Raw genomic sequence first — 17,533 nt, forward strand, 5'->3', positions numbered from 1 at the left:
ATAACGGTTTTATTTTCCCTCTGACAAAGCTTTATGAGGGCCTGTTTTTTGCGGGACGAGTAGTAGTTTTTATTGGTACCATTGGGTACAAAGGACTTATTGTTTGTTTGGGTTTTTTTTATAACTTTTTTTGGGAGGAAGGATGAAAAAAACCAACAATTCTGGCATTGTCTTTATTTTTTGTTTCTTTTATGATGTTTACCGTGTGGGATAAATAATGTGTTCATTTTATACAGGTTTTTATGGTTGCGGTGATACCAATTATGTATCGTGGTGTTTTTTCTTTTTAAAAATAGATTTTTTTTTTATACTTTGGTTACTTTTTTGTGTACACATGATTGAATTTTTTAACATTTATTTTAGTTCCACTATGGGACTTAAATCTGCAGTCCTTTTGATCACTTCTATAATACACCGCAATACTTCTCTATTACCGTGTATTCAGCGTGTTCACATCACGTCTGAGACTTCTGTCAGACGTATACATCGAGAGTATTGCCCGACGTATGCCTTTGACAGAAAGCTCTGATGTATGTCACAGTATAGGCATACAGTGACATACGTCACCCAGAGGCTCCCATATTAAAAAACCATATACCACGCAGAATACGTTTTAGTTTTTTTTCTTCTGGGATGCCTGTGCATAGAAAAGTATAGTAGGCTGTGCTATTCTATACAGCAGAGAAGAGGGATACCCACGTATGCCAGCACGGCAGAGATTAAAAGGTGCAGTGGAGTGCCAGTGGCTTACAGAAGGGACCCCTCCATCTGTAAAATGATTTGGGTGCCGCAGTAGCTATTTACCACATCAAACAAGGGGTTAAACGGCCGAGATAGGAGTTCTCTCCGATAACTGACACCCGCTTCTGTGCTGAAGCACTGGCATAGCTCCTGAGCCTGCTCCATCCACACATTGTGCTGAAAGGGTTAACCGATTCTCATCGATCTGTGGAGTAAATTCTTATTACTGGGAGAAAACAAGACAATTGGGTTTTCCCTTAAAAATACAATATTAAAATGAAGAATTTAGGTAATTTGAACAGTCAATCCAATATGTATGATGTTTGGGTAATCCAATGTGAAGCTTTCACAGTCTCCTTTATGAACTTGTAAATGTATATGAAGCCCTGCGGCCTTAAACAGACTGTCATTTGTGTGCAAGGTAACAAAATAGGCCAAAGCTACACCACTTCTTTTAAATGCAAAGCCCTAAGAGTACTCTCTGTATGTCAATTTAAAGTTGTGTAAAAACAGTGGATTGAAAATAAAGATTTTTATCATTAGACACTCCTCTCTCTGTCTGTTCTAATCGCAATACGTGTAACTATGTAACCTCTTTCTAGAATATGCCAATTTTTTTAACATTTTTAGATCTGTGTTTATTTGATGAGCCTCCAGACCTTGTACTTTTAACATACTCCTGGGAGTAAAACCGTTAATAACGGAAGCCAAAATGCAGTGCTGTATCTGTCGCACAACGTATACCAGTTGTACCCGACAGGCCCAATTGACTTATTTTTCTTGTCAAACTTTTCCCGTCAAATTGGATGACGTCTGCAACGGAGCTTCCAATGGGGATGTGAATATATAGCCTAAGCTTTTGAGGAGTTTTGGCACCATGTTTACATTTCTTTGTAGGTTGTTGCTCTTTGGCTTGAGTCTGTTAATGACAAGTTGTTCTGTTTTGCTTGTACAGGTATTTTGATGGCAACCTGGAGAAACTCTTCTCAGAATGTCATGTCATAAACCCAAGTAAGAAGTCTCGGACACGGCAGATGAACACACGTTCCTCTGCCCAAGACATGCCCTGTCAAATCTGCTACTTGAATTACCCAAACTCAGTAAGTGTTTTTGTAATGAAGTTTTTATAATCTAACTTTGACTTTTGTCTGTACATCTCCTGTTCTGTATACCTTATGTTCATGTCTACTGTGATTACGACTTGGGTGCCTACCTTATCAAGTAAAACATCTACACCGGTAGTGCTAACTTTTTTTTTTTCAACTTGTTTTATTAAACCGCAAATGAAATACAATTTGTACATCAATAAAGAACAATGGCATCACATCATATGTACATATACAGAATGGAATAAAGGACAGTAACAATAGACTGTCCAGTCACACCAGAAGCATTACTCATTTCCTCCCATTTATAAAATGTACAGTATAAATCAGAGTGATGCTTGTAGTATGATATACATATTTGTTGATGAACATAATTGGACAAAGTTAAACTTAACAACGCATTGTGAAATTTGCACACGACAGTATGCCACTGCGTACAGAATACCTAATAGAGTAATGAACATGGAATACTAGACCTCCAGATCATCACATCGGTAACTATGTACAGCGACGGGACTATCTATATACCACGTTGTTGGTCCCTCCAAGAACCTCAAAGATCAGAGGAGAGGCCCACTCTCTGCGATCTCGGGGAAGAGAGAGCCAAAGGGGAGATGTGATCCATCTCTCCCATATCTTCTGGAATTTTTGGGGGCAGCCTCTGTGAGGATATACCATTCTTTCATAGGGATTCTTTAGCATTCAGATCTTTATTAATGTTTTTCAAAATATAATATTGCACAAGAAAGAAAAACAAAAGGGAGGAGGGAAGGAAAGAAACAGAAAATAAAAAGGGGGAATGGGTGTGCAACATTAAAAATGTCTGACTATAAAAGACCTGACGCAGCAGGTTTAAAGTTACCAAAATATTAATCTACAATTAGGCCTCATGCACACGAACGTAAAAACGCCCGTAATTACGGGCCCATAGACTTATATTGGCCACGGGTACCTTCCCGTATGCTTACGGGAAGGTGCCCGTGCCGTTGAAAAATATAGAACATGTCCTATTTCAGGTCGTAATAACGGCACGGGCAGGCCCAGAGAAGTCTGAGTCTCCCGTAATTAGGGGTGGCTACGTGTGTGCACCCGTAATTACGGGAGGGTTGCTAGGCGACGTCAGTAAATAGTCACTGTCCAGGGTGCTGAAAGAGTTAACTGATCGGCAGTAACTCTCAGCACCCGGGACAGTGACTACCGCTGGAGTTAATAGTATTAAAAGTTAACTTACCCAGAACTCCTCCTCTTCTTCCTCCTCCTCCTCCAGCCTGGCCTCCCGGGATGACGTTTCATCCCATGTGACCGCTGCGGCCAATCACTGGCTGCAGTGGTCACATGGACTGCCGCGTCATCCAGGGAGGTCGGCCTGGATGTCAAGAGAGGGACGCGTCACCAAGACAACGGCCGGGTAAGTATGAATTTATTTTACTGCGGAAATGTCTGTCCCTTTTTCTATCCTGCACTGATAGAGAGAAGGGCTGCCGATTCGTGCAGTGCAATTTTGCAGCGAAAACGTGCCCGTAAATACGGGTGACACCGGAACCGTATTTACTGGCACGGCTCCGTAACTGGTGCAATACGGGTCGAATACGTGTGACCAAGGACCCGTATTTACGCCAGTATTTACGGGAGGACAAAAATAAGTTCGTGTGCATGAGGCCCAAGTCAGATATAAGTTGGTGAGTAAGAGTATTTCAGGACAAAAATGTCTTCATCATACCAACAGTTAAGTAGGATCAATGGAATAAATAACAAGGAGGCCTGCTCGACGGCCACAGAAAGATGGTGTTGCAGCTAAGAACCGTGGGAATGTTGGACAGGGAAGAAGCAGCTGGGGTGAATGTATATTCTAGTATACAGGAGCAGCATCAATCTTGCATAACCTAGTCAAGTGAGTGTTCTGGTGTAGAAAGAATGTCAGACCAAGGTCTTCAAATATCTAGGTACAAATATGCAGATGCCTTAGAATCAGCTGCAAATTTTTAAGATTTTTTTGTTTTTCACTCCCCGCATTCCAAGAGCCATAACTTTTTTATTTTTCTGTCAATAGAGTGGTGTGAGGGCTTATTTTTTTGCAAGAGGAGTTGTAGTTTCTTTTGGTAGCATTTATTTGCGGTTTGTTTTTACGGATTTCACCGTGCGATAAAACGACAACTTACGATGATACCAAATTGATATAGTTTTTTTTTTTATATTTTACTACTTTTATTGATGAACTTTTTGCTAAAAAAAAATAAAATGTTTTGTGTCACCACATTCTGAGAGCCATAACTTTTTTTAACATTTTTTTTTTTACCGATTGAGCGGTTTGAGGGCGTCGTTTTTATCGGTACAAGTTTTTGGTACGTAGAACTTTTTGATCAATTATTATTACATTTTATTTTTGAGAGCTAAGTTAACCAAAAAACAGCGATTTTGGCGGTTTACATTTTATTATTTTTTACTGTGTTCACCGTGCGCGTTAAATAACGCTGTATTGTAATAGTTCAGACTTTTACGGATGCAGCGATACCAGTTTTGTTTACTTTTTTTTTTTAGACATTCATTTTTTAACTTTAAATATTTATTTTTTCACACGCTTTTTTTTCACACCCTTTTTTTTCACACCCTTTTTTTTCACACCCTTTTTTTTCACACCCTTTTTTTCACACCCATTAGATCGCTGGTATAATACACTGCAATACTGACGTGTTGCAGTATATCGTCATTTTTACAGGCTTCTGAACAGCCCTGCCATGGGCAGGGCTCAGCAGAGGCAGAGTGAAGGCAGCCCTGTGGGCCTTGGGCTGCCAATATAACAGTCGTCGCCCCCCCCCCCCTCTCCCCGATCTCGTTGCGAGTTACCGCAGCATTTGAGGGGTTAAACAGCGTGATCGCTGCTCCTGGCTTTTGGTCCCGGGTGTCCGCTGTAAAATACAGCCGACACCCGCAGCATATGGTGCGCGCTCCGAACATCACCCCCACACCCGGACGTAATGGCACGTCTGGGTGCGCGAACGGGTTAAAAACGTTCCGTAATGGAGGGTGTGGTGAGCTTTTCCAGAGGCGGGGCATCATACTTTGGGCGGCTATAAGAAGGGAGAGGAGCTTCAATGAACTGGAATCATGGAAAGCAGTAGAACTGCTGGATCATTTGAGATGGATAATTAAACCAGTAATTTTACTGATCAAATTCACTACTATGATCCAAAAAACTTGGAGAAGAGGACTTCCTACCAAATGTGCGTCACCGAGCCTTCGCTGCTACGCCTGCACTGGTCTGAGACTGTATGAAATATCATGAGCAGAACAACAGGCACTCTGTACCAATGTGGTAGGATTTTATAATTGCTTTTCAGAAAATAAGGAAATTATGGCATATGGTGGAAAGTTTTGCCCAATCATCTTATGAGGATGTGCGATTTACGCTCTTTATCCCAACAGGATAGGAATGTAGGAAACACTGTAGTTGGGGTGTTTAAGATCAAGTTGTAGATAGAAGAGATTATTTTAGAGGTGTTAGTGAAGTACATAGGTGGAGATGTATAAGGACAGCGCCAGTCTTGATGGGAATTAAGTAAGTTGCGACAAATTTATTAAGAGGCACCTTCCTCATAATAACTTTGTTACAGCTTCGGTTGTAAATTATAGTAAGACTGGGTTCCCTCATAGCATAAACATTTGAATTTAAGGGTACTTATGCCACTGCGCCGCCTTTTCACAGTTCTGTCAGACAGACGGGCTCCTGCTTTAACCTCTTAGATGCTGCAGCTCCCTCTGTCACACCATAGGTACCCTAGCAGCGCTACTGCGGGGTAGCGATGGTTTCCTTGGCAGCCAGTGTCCTAACAAAGGCCCTAGGGTCTGCCATCAGTATATGCCTATTAGGTTCTGCCTCTGGCAGTTTTAGACTGACATGCATAATACACTGAAGTACAGAAGTATTGCAGTGTATTATAATAGCATTCAAACGAACACCGTGAATTCCCATAATGGGACGGGAAAAAAAGGTAAACCTAGATCAATAAAGTTTATAACAAAAAATTAAAAATCCCAAGTAAAAAAATTAAAAACCAACTTACAGCTTTTATTATGAAACCAAATTTAAAAAAAAGCTACATTATTGATATAACTATAACGACCTGAACTATAAAACTATAACTTTTATTTAACCCGCACGGTGCACGCCCTAAAAATAAAATTAAAAATGCAATTTATTTTTTTGGTTCCAGTCTTCCAGAAAAACGCAATAACAGGCGATCAAGTAGTCTTATGTAACCCAAAATGGTACCAATAAAGGCTGCAAGTCGGCCTGCAAAAAAAATAAGCCCTCATACGTCTACAGAAAAAAAAAATTTGTTATGGCTCATAGAAACACAAAAGCACTTTTATTCTGTAAATAATTTTTTATTATGCAAGAGTGTTAAAATGTAAAAAAAACAATATAAATTTGGTATCGCTGTAATTGTGATGACACGCAAAATAAAGTTCTGTTATTTATACTACACGGTAAACAGTGTAAAAAAATGGCGAAATTGTGTTTTTTTTCTATTACCCCACAAAAACGTAACAAAAGTTCATCAATGTTATATGTACTCCAAAATGGCACCATTTAAAAATACAACTCGTCTCACAAAAACAGCCCCTCGCAGAACTATGTCTATGAATAAATGAAAAAAAAAAGTCTGGCTTTTAAAAGGGCTATCATATTTTGCATCTCCCTATTGCACACTCACTAGAGCCCATTTCATATGAGGCCAATAATTGATCAGTGTATCTGGAGGAAACACACGATCCTTGCAAGAATGGCAAATTCTAGTCTGATTTACCCCCGGGTGGATTCCCATGACCCCATTGCTGCAAGGTTTTATAGAAGGCTTGTGGAAGTGTTCCCTCACCTAGGAATACATTCATAGTGCACTGAGTAAAGTAAACCAAGGTTGAATGTAGCATTTCACTGCAAAGCATCATGGTTTCGAATTTAGAGTTCTAAAAGGCTAATACATCTATAGATACTTTTTTGAAATGTAAGTACTTTTTAAAAGGATTATTCACAAAGATAGACCTCTTTAAATTGGGGCATTTATTAAATGCCCAAAAGCGATCACCTGACGAGCTCTGCAGTGCTTTTCTTAGGAGTTATGGGGTCGATATATTGTATATAGTGTTGACTTCTTTTTGGCAACACATGATTTATGGAACCATTCATCGTTTGCTATGGCACTTTCTAGGTCAGAGCAAGGGAAAATGCGCAGCATAATACAGTAGCAGCAGAGTGGATGAGATTTGAACAAATCTCATCCACACGCTGCATAAATAATAAGCGGAAAAACCTGCGGTGCAGTTTTTTAATCCACAGCATGTCAATTGTATTTGCTGCTTTTTTTGTTGCAGGTTTTCCCCACTGAATATAATGGGGAGGTAAAACCAGTAGCAGATGTTGCGTTTTTTTTTCGGTGGAAAAGGCTGTGGTTCCACCACAAAAAAAAAAAATGCATCTCAGAAAAAAACAACTCTGATTCTTACCCAGAATTCCGTGCTTCTTAATCCTAAACCTAAGGGTGCAGTCACGTGGCAGATTTTGTTGCAGAAATTTCTGCAACTGAAAATCCGTTCCATTCATCTTAATGAGGTATCTGCAGTTGGTGTATGGATTTCTGCAAGTTCCATTCAGATGAATGGAACTGACTGTTGCAGAAATTTCTGCAACAAAATCTGCTGTGTGTGAATACACCCTAATACGCACCAGTTCTGTGTCAGATTATTTTAAAATAACAATTTATGTTTGCTCATTTCTTCTAGTGGAAGGCATATCTATTCGTTAGATTACTTCCATCTAGGCAACATAGGAAATATATTTCGCTCAGGAGAAAACTGTGTCGATAAGGCTGCCTTTACACTGTCTTCAGGAAACATTCCCAAACATTTTATTAGGGAATCCATCTTTCCTCTCTCCTATGTACTTTGAACCATTTCCGTAGCGTGAAGACAACCTTACTTGTGAAAAATCTATTACAACTGGAGCATCCAGACCCTAAGTAGAAATTTTTGCAAGTTGCCATCCACTAACCATCATTTTTTGCTTCGGGCCTGTTCACGTCTGCGTTGGAGGCTCCGTTAGGGGCCCCCATCACCGTTTAACCTGACGAAAAACCGACGGAACCCATTAAAGCTAATCGGTTCCTTTGCCGATGGTGTCCATCATACAACGGAACCAGCTCTACTGATATTTTCAATTGACGGAGCAGACCAACTGGAACACCAACGCAGGTATGAACCCTGCCTTACAGAACAACTACCTTCTGTCTTCAGCAGGGTGCATTTATCAGTTCAAGACCAAATAGGTTCCTGGGGTTTTGGAGGCTCCATGTTAAGAAATATGTTTTGGGTTTTCTCTGTAAAGTAATTCTAGGGGGATTCTTTTATACCCCTTTGTATATATTTCACGTTTGTTTAAAACTTCTGTCCCTTCTATTTTCTACAGTATTTCACAGGCCTCGAGTGTGGGCACAAGTTCTGCATGCAGTGCTGGGGTGAATATTTAACCACCAAAATCATAGAGGAAGGAATGGGACAGGTAATAACCTTGGTAGTGGATTCTACATGAATCTGGACAATAATATTGTTTGTGTTCTCTTCATTTGTGACCTTATTTAACTTTCTCATTTTCGCTGGCCATACACTAGAGCTTTTCAATGGCCAAAAAGGCAGATTTAGACAATTTTCTACTGATGAAAACAGAATATTCGTGGAAAAGTTGATCTTCTGTATTGGAATTTTTCGGTCATTGTCAGGTGCAGTCCTTGCTGAGTTGTTAATGGCAAACAACAAATCTGTAACCCATCAATAGAAGCCTAGACAAGGCCTCAGATCAAGTTAGATATCGATTGGCAATTTGTCATATTAACATATGGTTAGGGCAGGGCAATTCATAAAAAAAATAACCGAAACGGAAATTCAGCGCAATTAACCGACGTCATTTGGTGCATTTCCTAGTATTTTTTTTACTGGTTTCAACTGTATCTGCGTCATCTGTTATAGAGGCATTATACTGTGTGGAGGGAAGTTAAAGGGGAATTATACTGTGTAGAGGCAGCTATGGGGGCATTATACTGTGGGGGGCATTATACTGTGTGGGTGCAGCTATGGAGACATATTGTGTGGGGGCAGCTATGGGGACATTATACTGTGTGGGGGCAGCTATGGGGACATTATACTGTGTGGGGGCAGCTATGGGGGCATTATACTGTGTGGAGGGCAGCTATGGGGTCATTATACTGTGTGGAGGACAGTTATAGGGTCATTATACTGTGTGGAGGGCAGTTATAGGGGCATTATAGTCTGGAGGGCAGCTATAGGGGCATTATATTGTGTGGCGAGAACTATGGTGGTAATATACTGTGGGGGTAGTTTCAGGGGGTTTATTATATACGGTAGTATATAGCAGGTTCGAGGTAAATATTAATTCAATGGCGTATCATGCAAAAAAGGGGGTGTGGCATGCAAAAGGGGTGTGGCCTACATAATCGTTCATTAATCTTAATCGAGGTTACATGTTCAATTAATCGAGATTTTGATTAAGGTCATAATCGCCCAGTCCTACTTATGATGTTGTCATCCAAAACCACAACCTTCACAGTCTGCGATAACTGATTAATGGCCAGTTTTAGTCTAATGGTATGTTCATAAGGGTTATTTTCAGCTGTTTTTCTGGCTGGAAAATCGGGAGCAAAACGCCTCCAAACGTTTACCCATTGATTTCAATGGGATATATGGCATTTTGTACCAACGGGCCGTTTTTTTAAAAAAAAGTCGCAAAAAACAAGTGCATGTCACTTCTTGAGCAGTTTTTGGAGCCGTTTTTCATTGACTCTATAGAAAAACAGCTCTAAAAACGGCCATGAAAAACGCGAGTTGCTAAAAAAAAAATCGGCTGAAAATCAGGATCTGTTTTCCCTTGAAAACAGCGCCGTATTTTCAGACGTTTTTTAATAAGCATGTGAACATAGCCTAACAGTTTTACTTTCATTATCTTAATTTTTCTGATTCTACCGTCACATGTATTCTCTTTCTTTAGACTATCTCCTGTCCTGCTCATGGCTGCGACATTTTAGTTGATGACAATACAGTAATGTAAGTGGTGAGCTAATATACATTACATGTTATTTCTTTGTTGTTCGATTTGTACTTCGCATGATATAATGTTTAAAAATATTCTATTAATATATTAAATGGTTGAGCCTTCTTTTTTGTATCTAATGCTTCCTGTCCAAAATTGACCAATAGGGCTCTGTGCACATCACGTTTTTGGCCTACGTTTAATGTATACGCAGGGAAAAGTACCTGATAGGCTTCCATGTTAAAAAGTATACTGCACGGTATACGTTCTTTGCCGGATCCTAAACTAAAAAAATGGGTATAGTGATGTATGCCAGCCCAACAAATGCCAAAAAGACATTCTTTTGGCCTCCTTCGGGCTTATGAGCTCCATGGACTCTCTTAGCCTGTACATCGGGAGCTGTCCCTACGTGCTTGCTAAGCGTAGGGCTAATAATACATAGTGTGCACAGAGCATAAGTTGAGTTTTGTTTGTATCAAGGTAACTTGTTTAAGTCTGTAGCTGGTCTCCAGATTTCCTACTAAGATTGCAGGTATTATTCCTTATGTTGGTGAAAGTATGGTAAATAACCTTTTGTAAATATTTAACTAGGAATTACATTGCATTTGTTAATATTTACAAAGTAATCCCTTATGAGTTTTATGATCCCAGCTTTGTATATAAATAGTTAAATGAGTAAAGCAATTAACAGGTTATTGATGAAAAGCCATGACTTGGGATGTGTAACTTACTTTCACTGCAACCTTTTAATGATATTCTGTCCACAGTTATTTTTGCTAACCAAAGTAAGTCACTATCTGGTTTAAATCTTGTAGAGGCCAATTTAAGGCAGCATTGGTATATCTGTAACTGGCTACCGTATTCTTCTTTTTTTTTTTTTTTTTTTAACGCATTGTTTCTTCATTAAATTTGCTAACTAAAACGGCTGCTATATACTAGTGCTTCTCAATGAATTAGAATATCATCAAAAAGTTAATTTATTTCAGTAATTCAATTCAAAAAGTGAAGCTCCTATATTATATAGATTCATTACACACAGAGTGATCTATTTCCAGCATTTGTTTCTTTTAATGTTGAGGATTATGGCTAACAGGTACGTAGTGGTACAGATCGCACCAGACTTAAAGAGGCTCTGTCACCAGATTTTGCAACCCCTATCTGCTATTGCAGCAGATCGGCGCTGCAATGTAGATTACAGTAACGTTTTTATTTTTAAAAAACGAGCATTTTTGGCCAAGTTATGACCATTTTTGTAGTTATGCAAATGAGGCTTGCAAAAGTCCAAGTGGGTGTGTTTAAAAGTAAAAGTCCAAGTGGGCGTGTATTATGTGCGTACATCGGGGCGTTTTTAATACTTTTACTAGCTGGGTGTTCTGACGAGAAGTATCATCCACTTCTCTTCAGAACGCCCAGCTTCTGCCAGATCACGCTGTGACGTCACTCACCGGTCCTGCATCGTGTCGGCCACATCGGCACCAGAGGCTTCAGTTGATTCTGCAGCAGCATCGGCGTTTGCAGGTAAGTCGATGTAGCTACTTACCTGCAAACGCTGATGCTGCTGCAGAATCAACTGTAGCCTCTGGTGCCGATGTGGCCGACACGATGCAGGACCTGTGAGTGACGTCACAGCGTGATCTCTCGAGAACACGCTGTCTGCACTGCCAGAAGCTGGGCGTTCTGAAGAGAAGTGGATGATACTTCTCTTCAGAGCGCCCAGCTAGTAAAAGTATTAAAAACGCCTCGATGTACGCACATAATACACGCCCACTTGGACTTTTGCAAGCCACATTTGCATAACTACAAAAATGGTCATAACTTGGCCAAAAATGCTCGTTTTTAAAAAAATAAAAACGTTACTGTAATCTACATTGCAGCGCCTATCTGCTGCAATAGCAGATAGGGGTTGCAAAATCTGGTGACAGAGCCTCTTTAAGTGCACGAATAGGGTCCCAACCCAATCGTAATGAAAATAAGTATTCTGCACACAATGCTGTAGTTGGAAGAAAATCTTGTTTTAATTATTGTGGCTAGCCGCTATTCTGAACAGAGCGCCAACTACATGATTATGCCTGATGAAGGTCATTAAACGACCGAAAAGTCGCACTTACCCTCTGGCATTATTTTCAATAATTAAAACAAGATTTTCTTCAAACTACAGCATTGTGTGCAGAATATTTATTTTGATTATGACTAACCGTTAATGAAAGCCCAAAATTTTGTCTCACAGAAAATTAGAATATTATGTAAGCCCAATTTAAAAAATTATTTTTAATACCGACATTTTGGCCTACTGAAAAGTATGTACAGTATATGCACTCAATACTTAGTCGGGGCTCCTTTTGCATGAATTAATTCATCAATGCGGCGTGGCATGGAAGTGATCATCCTGTGGCACAGCTGAGGCGTTATGGAAGCCCAGGTTGCTTTGATAGCGGCCTTTTAGCTCATCTGCATTGTTGGGTCTGATGTCTCTCATCTTCCTCTTGACAATAGGAATTTAGGTCAGGCAGGTTTGCTGGCCAATCAAGCACAGTGATACTGTGGTTATTAAACCAGGTATTGGTACTTTTGGCAGTGTGGGCAGGTGCCAAGTCCTGCTGGAAAATTAAATCTGCATCTCCATAAAGCTGGTCAGCAGAGGGAAGCATGAAGTGCTCTAAAATTTCCTGGTAGCCGGCTGCGCTGACTCTGGACTTGATATAACACAGTGGATGACATGGCTCCCCAAACCATCACTGAATGTGGAAAATTCACACTGGACCACAAGCAACTTGGATTGAGTGCTTCTCCACACTTCCTCCAGACTCTGGGACCTTGATTTCCTAATGAAATGCAAAATTTACTTTACGTCTGTGTGTGTTGGCTCTTGAAGCACTGACTCCAGCCGCAGTCCACTCCTTGTGAATTTCCCCCAGATTCTTGAATGGCCTTTTCTTGACAATCCTTTCAAGGCTGCGGTTATCCCTGTTGCTTGTGCACCTTTTCCTACCACACTTTTTCCTTCCTCTCAACTTTCTATTAATATGCTTGGATACAGCACTCTGTGAACAGCCAGCTTCTTTAGCAATGTCCTTTTGTGGCTTACTCCCCTTGTGGAGGGTGTCAACGACTGTCTTCTGGACAACCGTCAAATCAGCAGTCTTCCCCATGATTGTGTAGCTTACTGAACCAGACTAATGGACCATTTAAAGGCTTAGGAAACCTTTGCAGGTGTCTTGTGTTGATTAGCTGATTAGAGTGTGACACCATGAGTTTACAATCTTCAACTTTTACCCAATATTCTAATTTTCTGAGAGACAAAAATTTGGGTTTTCATTAGTTGTTAGCCATAATCATCAACAATAAAATAAAAAAAAAATGCTGGAAATGGATCACTCTGTCTGTAATGAATCTATATAATATGAGTTTCACTTTTTGAATTGAATTACTGAAATAAATTAACTTTTTGATGATATTCTAATTCATTGAAAAGTGTGTGTGTGTGTGTGTGTGTGTGTTTTCTTGGTTTGGCTTTTAATTTATTTAAAATTATGGTCAGCATTCATTACATACCATCTTTTCACAAACCTATTAGGCCAAATCCATCCACTATGTTTTAATGCAGTTTTGACTTCACCCGCCTGGTGATGTGCACCAGAAAGTGTTTTTATTCAGGTGCTGCTCATACACCCTGGTTTGTTTGTTTTTTTGCTTTCCCATTCATAATAGGGTTTTCAGGTTTCCGGCGTTATTAATGACAAGAATCAATCTATTCTTGCTTTAAAAAAAATAAATAAATACCGGAATCTCTCAGGGAACACAAAAAACAGTAGTGTGAACAGAGCTTAAAGAGGCCCTGTCACCACATTAGAAGTCCTACATAATCGGCACTAATGTAGATCACAGCAGTGGTTTTTATTTAGAAAAACTATCAATTTTGACGGAGTTATGACCTACTTTAGATTTATGCTAATGACTTTCTTAATAGACAACTGGGTGTGTTTTTACTTTTTAACCAAGTGGGCGTTGTAAAGAGAAGTGTATGACGTAGTCCAATCAGCGTATTCATGTACTCAGACATCGTGATCTCACGAGATCATGATGTGCTGTCACTTACTCACACATTAACTTTACTGAAGTGCCTTGAGAGTAAATAGACATCACCTCCAGCCAGGACACGATGTCTATTCACAATACCGACACTTCAGTAACGTTTGTGTGGGACTTACAGCACAACAAGATCACGCTGTGCTGTTATTTACAGCGAGATCACGCTTGCTGTGCTGTAAGTCCCACACAAACGTTACCGAAGTGTCAGTATTGTGAATAGACATCGCGTCCTGACTGGAAGCGATGTCTATTCACTCTGAAGGCACTTCAGTAACCTTGATGTGTGAGTAAGTGTCAGCACATCATGATCTCGCGAGATCACTATGTGCTGAGTACATGAATGGAGAGAAGTGTAAGACTCTGATTGGTCAGCGTTATACACTTCTCTTTACAATGCCCACTTGGTCAAATAGTAAAAACATGCCCAGTTGTCTATTAAGAAAGTCATTAGCATAAATCTAAAATAGGTCATAACTTTCTAAATAAAAACTACTGCAGTGACCTACATTACAGCGCCGATCACATCATATAGGAGATAGGACACTTATAATGTGGTGACAGCCTCTTTAAAGCGCTTTTTATTTTTATATTGAAGACTGAGTTTCCTTATTCGACCTAATATATTGCTCTGCTCTATAGCAATGTCTGAGTAATTACAGCATAATTCCAATTTCGGAAAATATTTTGTTTAAATCACTGTATAATGCCTTTTTGATTATTTTTATGTTTTGGTTAACTATTGGGGACAGTCATTTATTTTTACTCACCGTTCACATTGCCTCAGTCAGTATTTTGCATTCTATTCGCAAAAACTGTTTTACCAATAAAATGTTTTATAAATGATAACTCTTTTTCTTAAACTTTTCCCCATCAGGCGTTTAATCACAGATTCAAAAGTGAAGTTAAAGTATCAGCATTTAATAACTAATAGCTTTGTAGAGGTAAGTGCTAGAACTTGTTTGCTTCAACGGGTCTTATCTCAGGGATTAGTCAATAGTATTTAAATGGTTTTTTTCGGGTTAATTTATATAATAATTAGGCTTTATTTACATTAAGTTATGCAATTTTCTAATCTGCTTTGTGTTTCAATTCCTCACCATTTTTAAGATATTTGTTTGCTGTCAGTGAATGAGAACTCGCTTGTTTACATACAGAGGTTGAAAACCTGTTCTGACCTAGTCTGGCTCTCTGCTATCTTTTTATTACAAAAACTATTCATGAAATTTTACACTTATGAATATGATATGCACAGTGCATGCTTTGTATCCAACTGTTCAAGTGTTTTGTATCTTAAAGGGAATCTTTTCTCAGAAAATAGATCATTGTTTAGTTTAAATAGACTCTGTCACCACATTATAAATGCCCTATCTTGTACAAAATGTGATTGGCGCTGTAATGTAGAGAACAGCAGTGTTTTTGTTATTTAGAAAAACGATACTTTTTGTCGGAGTTATGACCTATTTTAGCTTTATGCTAATGACTTTCTTAATGCTCAATTGGGCGTTTTACTTTTTGACCAAGTGGGCGTTGTGGAGAGAAGTGTATGACGCTGACCAATCCGCATCATACACTTCTCCCCATTCATTTACTTAGCACATAGTGATCTTGCTAGAACAGCCACATACATACACACACATTAACGTTAATCAAGTGTTCTGACAATGAATAGACATTACCTGACGCCAGGACGGGATGTCTATTCAGAATCCTGACACTTCTCTAACGTTTCTTTGAGATTTACTGCACAGCATGCGTAGTCTCGCGAGATTACGCTGTAAACTGTCATTTACAGCGAGATCTCGCTGTGCTGTGCTGTGCTGTGCTGTAGTATCACTCAAACGTTAGAGAAGGGTCAGGATTATGAATAGACATCCCGTCCTGGCTGGAGGTAATGTCTATTCATTGTCAGGACACTTGATTAACGTTAATGTGTGTGTATGTGGCTGCACATCGTGTTCTAGTAAGAACACGGTGCTGCTGTGTAAATGAATGGAGAGAAGTGTATGATGCTGATTGGTCACTGATTGGTCAGCGTCATACACTTCTCCCCACAACGCCCACTTGGTCAAAAAGTAAAACACGCCCAGTTGGACATTAAGAAACTCATTAGCATAAAGCTAATATAGGTCATAACTCCGTCAAAAATTGTTTTTCTAAATAAAAAACACTGCTGTAATCTACATTACAGCGCCGATCACATCATGTACAATATAGGCCACTTATAATGTGGTGACAGAGCCTCTTTAAGTTTTTATGTTAAAACTGATTATTTTTTATACAATTTTGATGCTGTTTGTTTTTAATTTCCCGTATCACAATTGATAGTAAAACAAAATCCTGAAATATTGCAGTTGTCACACTGTCAACTGAACACTCACACTAGGTTAACAATTCCTGTCCCTTTTCAGCTTGTGCTGTGTATACGGGGGGCAGGGTCAGCAGTCATCTCATTATCAGAGGGCAGGATTACAATGAAAGGTAACCCCTCTATTATAAAGCTGGAGGAAGATCACACCACTAACAATATACGGATACAGTTCATCTCTCCTCCCTCTCTTTACACCACTGTACATGGTGAGCACTGTACATGACACCGAGCATGCCCACAACACTCTCCCATAGAGGTCAATATGTCCTTTTACTGGCTTAGTTTTTCTATATCCAGGCGCTCGCTGTAAAACAAATCTCTAAAATTGCTGTGGTAGCAACTCAGGCAAGATGGCTGTCCCCATAATGGTGTAAAGAAAATAATAGGAATAAAACAGTTTGTTTCAGTGTATTGCTCATAGGCGTACTGACTCTCATTGAAGAGATTCGGTAGGTGTATGGAAATTTATTTACATGCAATACTCCATGGGATAATAGTATGCAAAATAGCTCATATCAGCCAAACCAAAGACTCCTTCAAAATAAAGAGCGACCCAGCTGTAGACTGCACTGTTTAGGGTTTCACGGTACTGGTTAGCTGAATGAGATGCCTTAGGTGTAGCTCAGGGGGGTGCTCGCTCTCATTGTGGAGACCCAGCTAGCATATGGGGGGAGGGGGTGTTAAGAAATATTGCTATCTATGGGCTACGTATTCTTGAGAGAATTTTGTATACAGACTCACATTTAGGTTATCATGATTACAAACTACAATCATGTATTCCAGTAGCTTCTCTTGGACAGCAAAGTGAGAAGAAATATAAACAATTACAGTATGGCTGCAAGGTTCTAGGATTACTAGAAAGCACTCTTATGGAAGTTTACATGTTTTCTTATCTGATCTGTTTCAGCACTGCTTAATTAGATGCATCACAATATTACATTATCCTGTGCATTGCTTTTTATCAATTTACTTACAAAAATGTTTCTTCTATGTAGTGTAACAGACTATTGAAGTGGTGCCCTGCCCCAGATTGTCATCACGTTGTTAAAGTTCAGTATCCAGATGCCAAGCCTGTACGTTGCAAATGTGGCCGTCAGTTCTGGTAAGATAATGGTGCAAGAACTGATATGT

At 39.5% G+C, this 17,533-nt stretch overlaps 1 protein-coding gene across 1 annotated transcript in view; it reads left to right on the forward strand.

The window, feature by feature from the left end:
- The window catches only part of ARIH1 (ariadne RBR E3 ubiquitin protein ligase 1), a 76,112-nt gene that overhangs the window by 16,999 nt on the left and 41,580 nt on the right, over positions 1 to 17,533 (forward strand). The window contains exons 3-7 of the mRNA XM_075857723.1: positions 1,697 to 1,841; positions 8,311 to 8,403; positions 9,904 to 9,959; positions 14,909 to 14,975; positions 17,398 to 17,504. Of these exons, the coding sequence (XP_075713838.1) occupies positions 1,697 to 1,841; positions 8,311 to 8,403; positions 9,904 to 9,959; positions 14,909 to 14,975; positions 17,398 to 17,504 (468 nt within the window). The remainder of the gene's footprint in view (positions 1 to 1,696; positions 1,842 to 8,310; positions 8,404 to 9,903; positions 9,960 to 14,908; positions 14,976 to 17,397; positions 17,505 to 17,533) is intronic.

The sequence above is a fragment of the Rhinoderma darwinii genome, chromosome 3 (genome assembly GCF_050947455.1).
Source record: "Rhinoderma darwinii isolate aRhiDar2 chromosome 3, aRhiDar2.hap1, whole genome shotgun sequence".
NCBI lineage: Eukaryota > Metazoa > Chordata > Amphibia > Anura > Rhinodermatidae > Rhinoderma > Rhinoderma darwinii.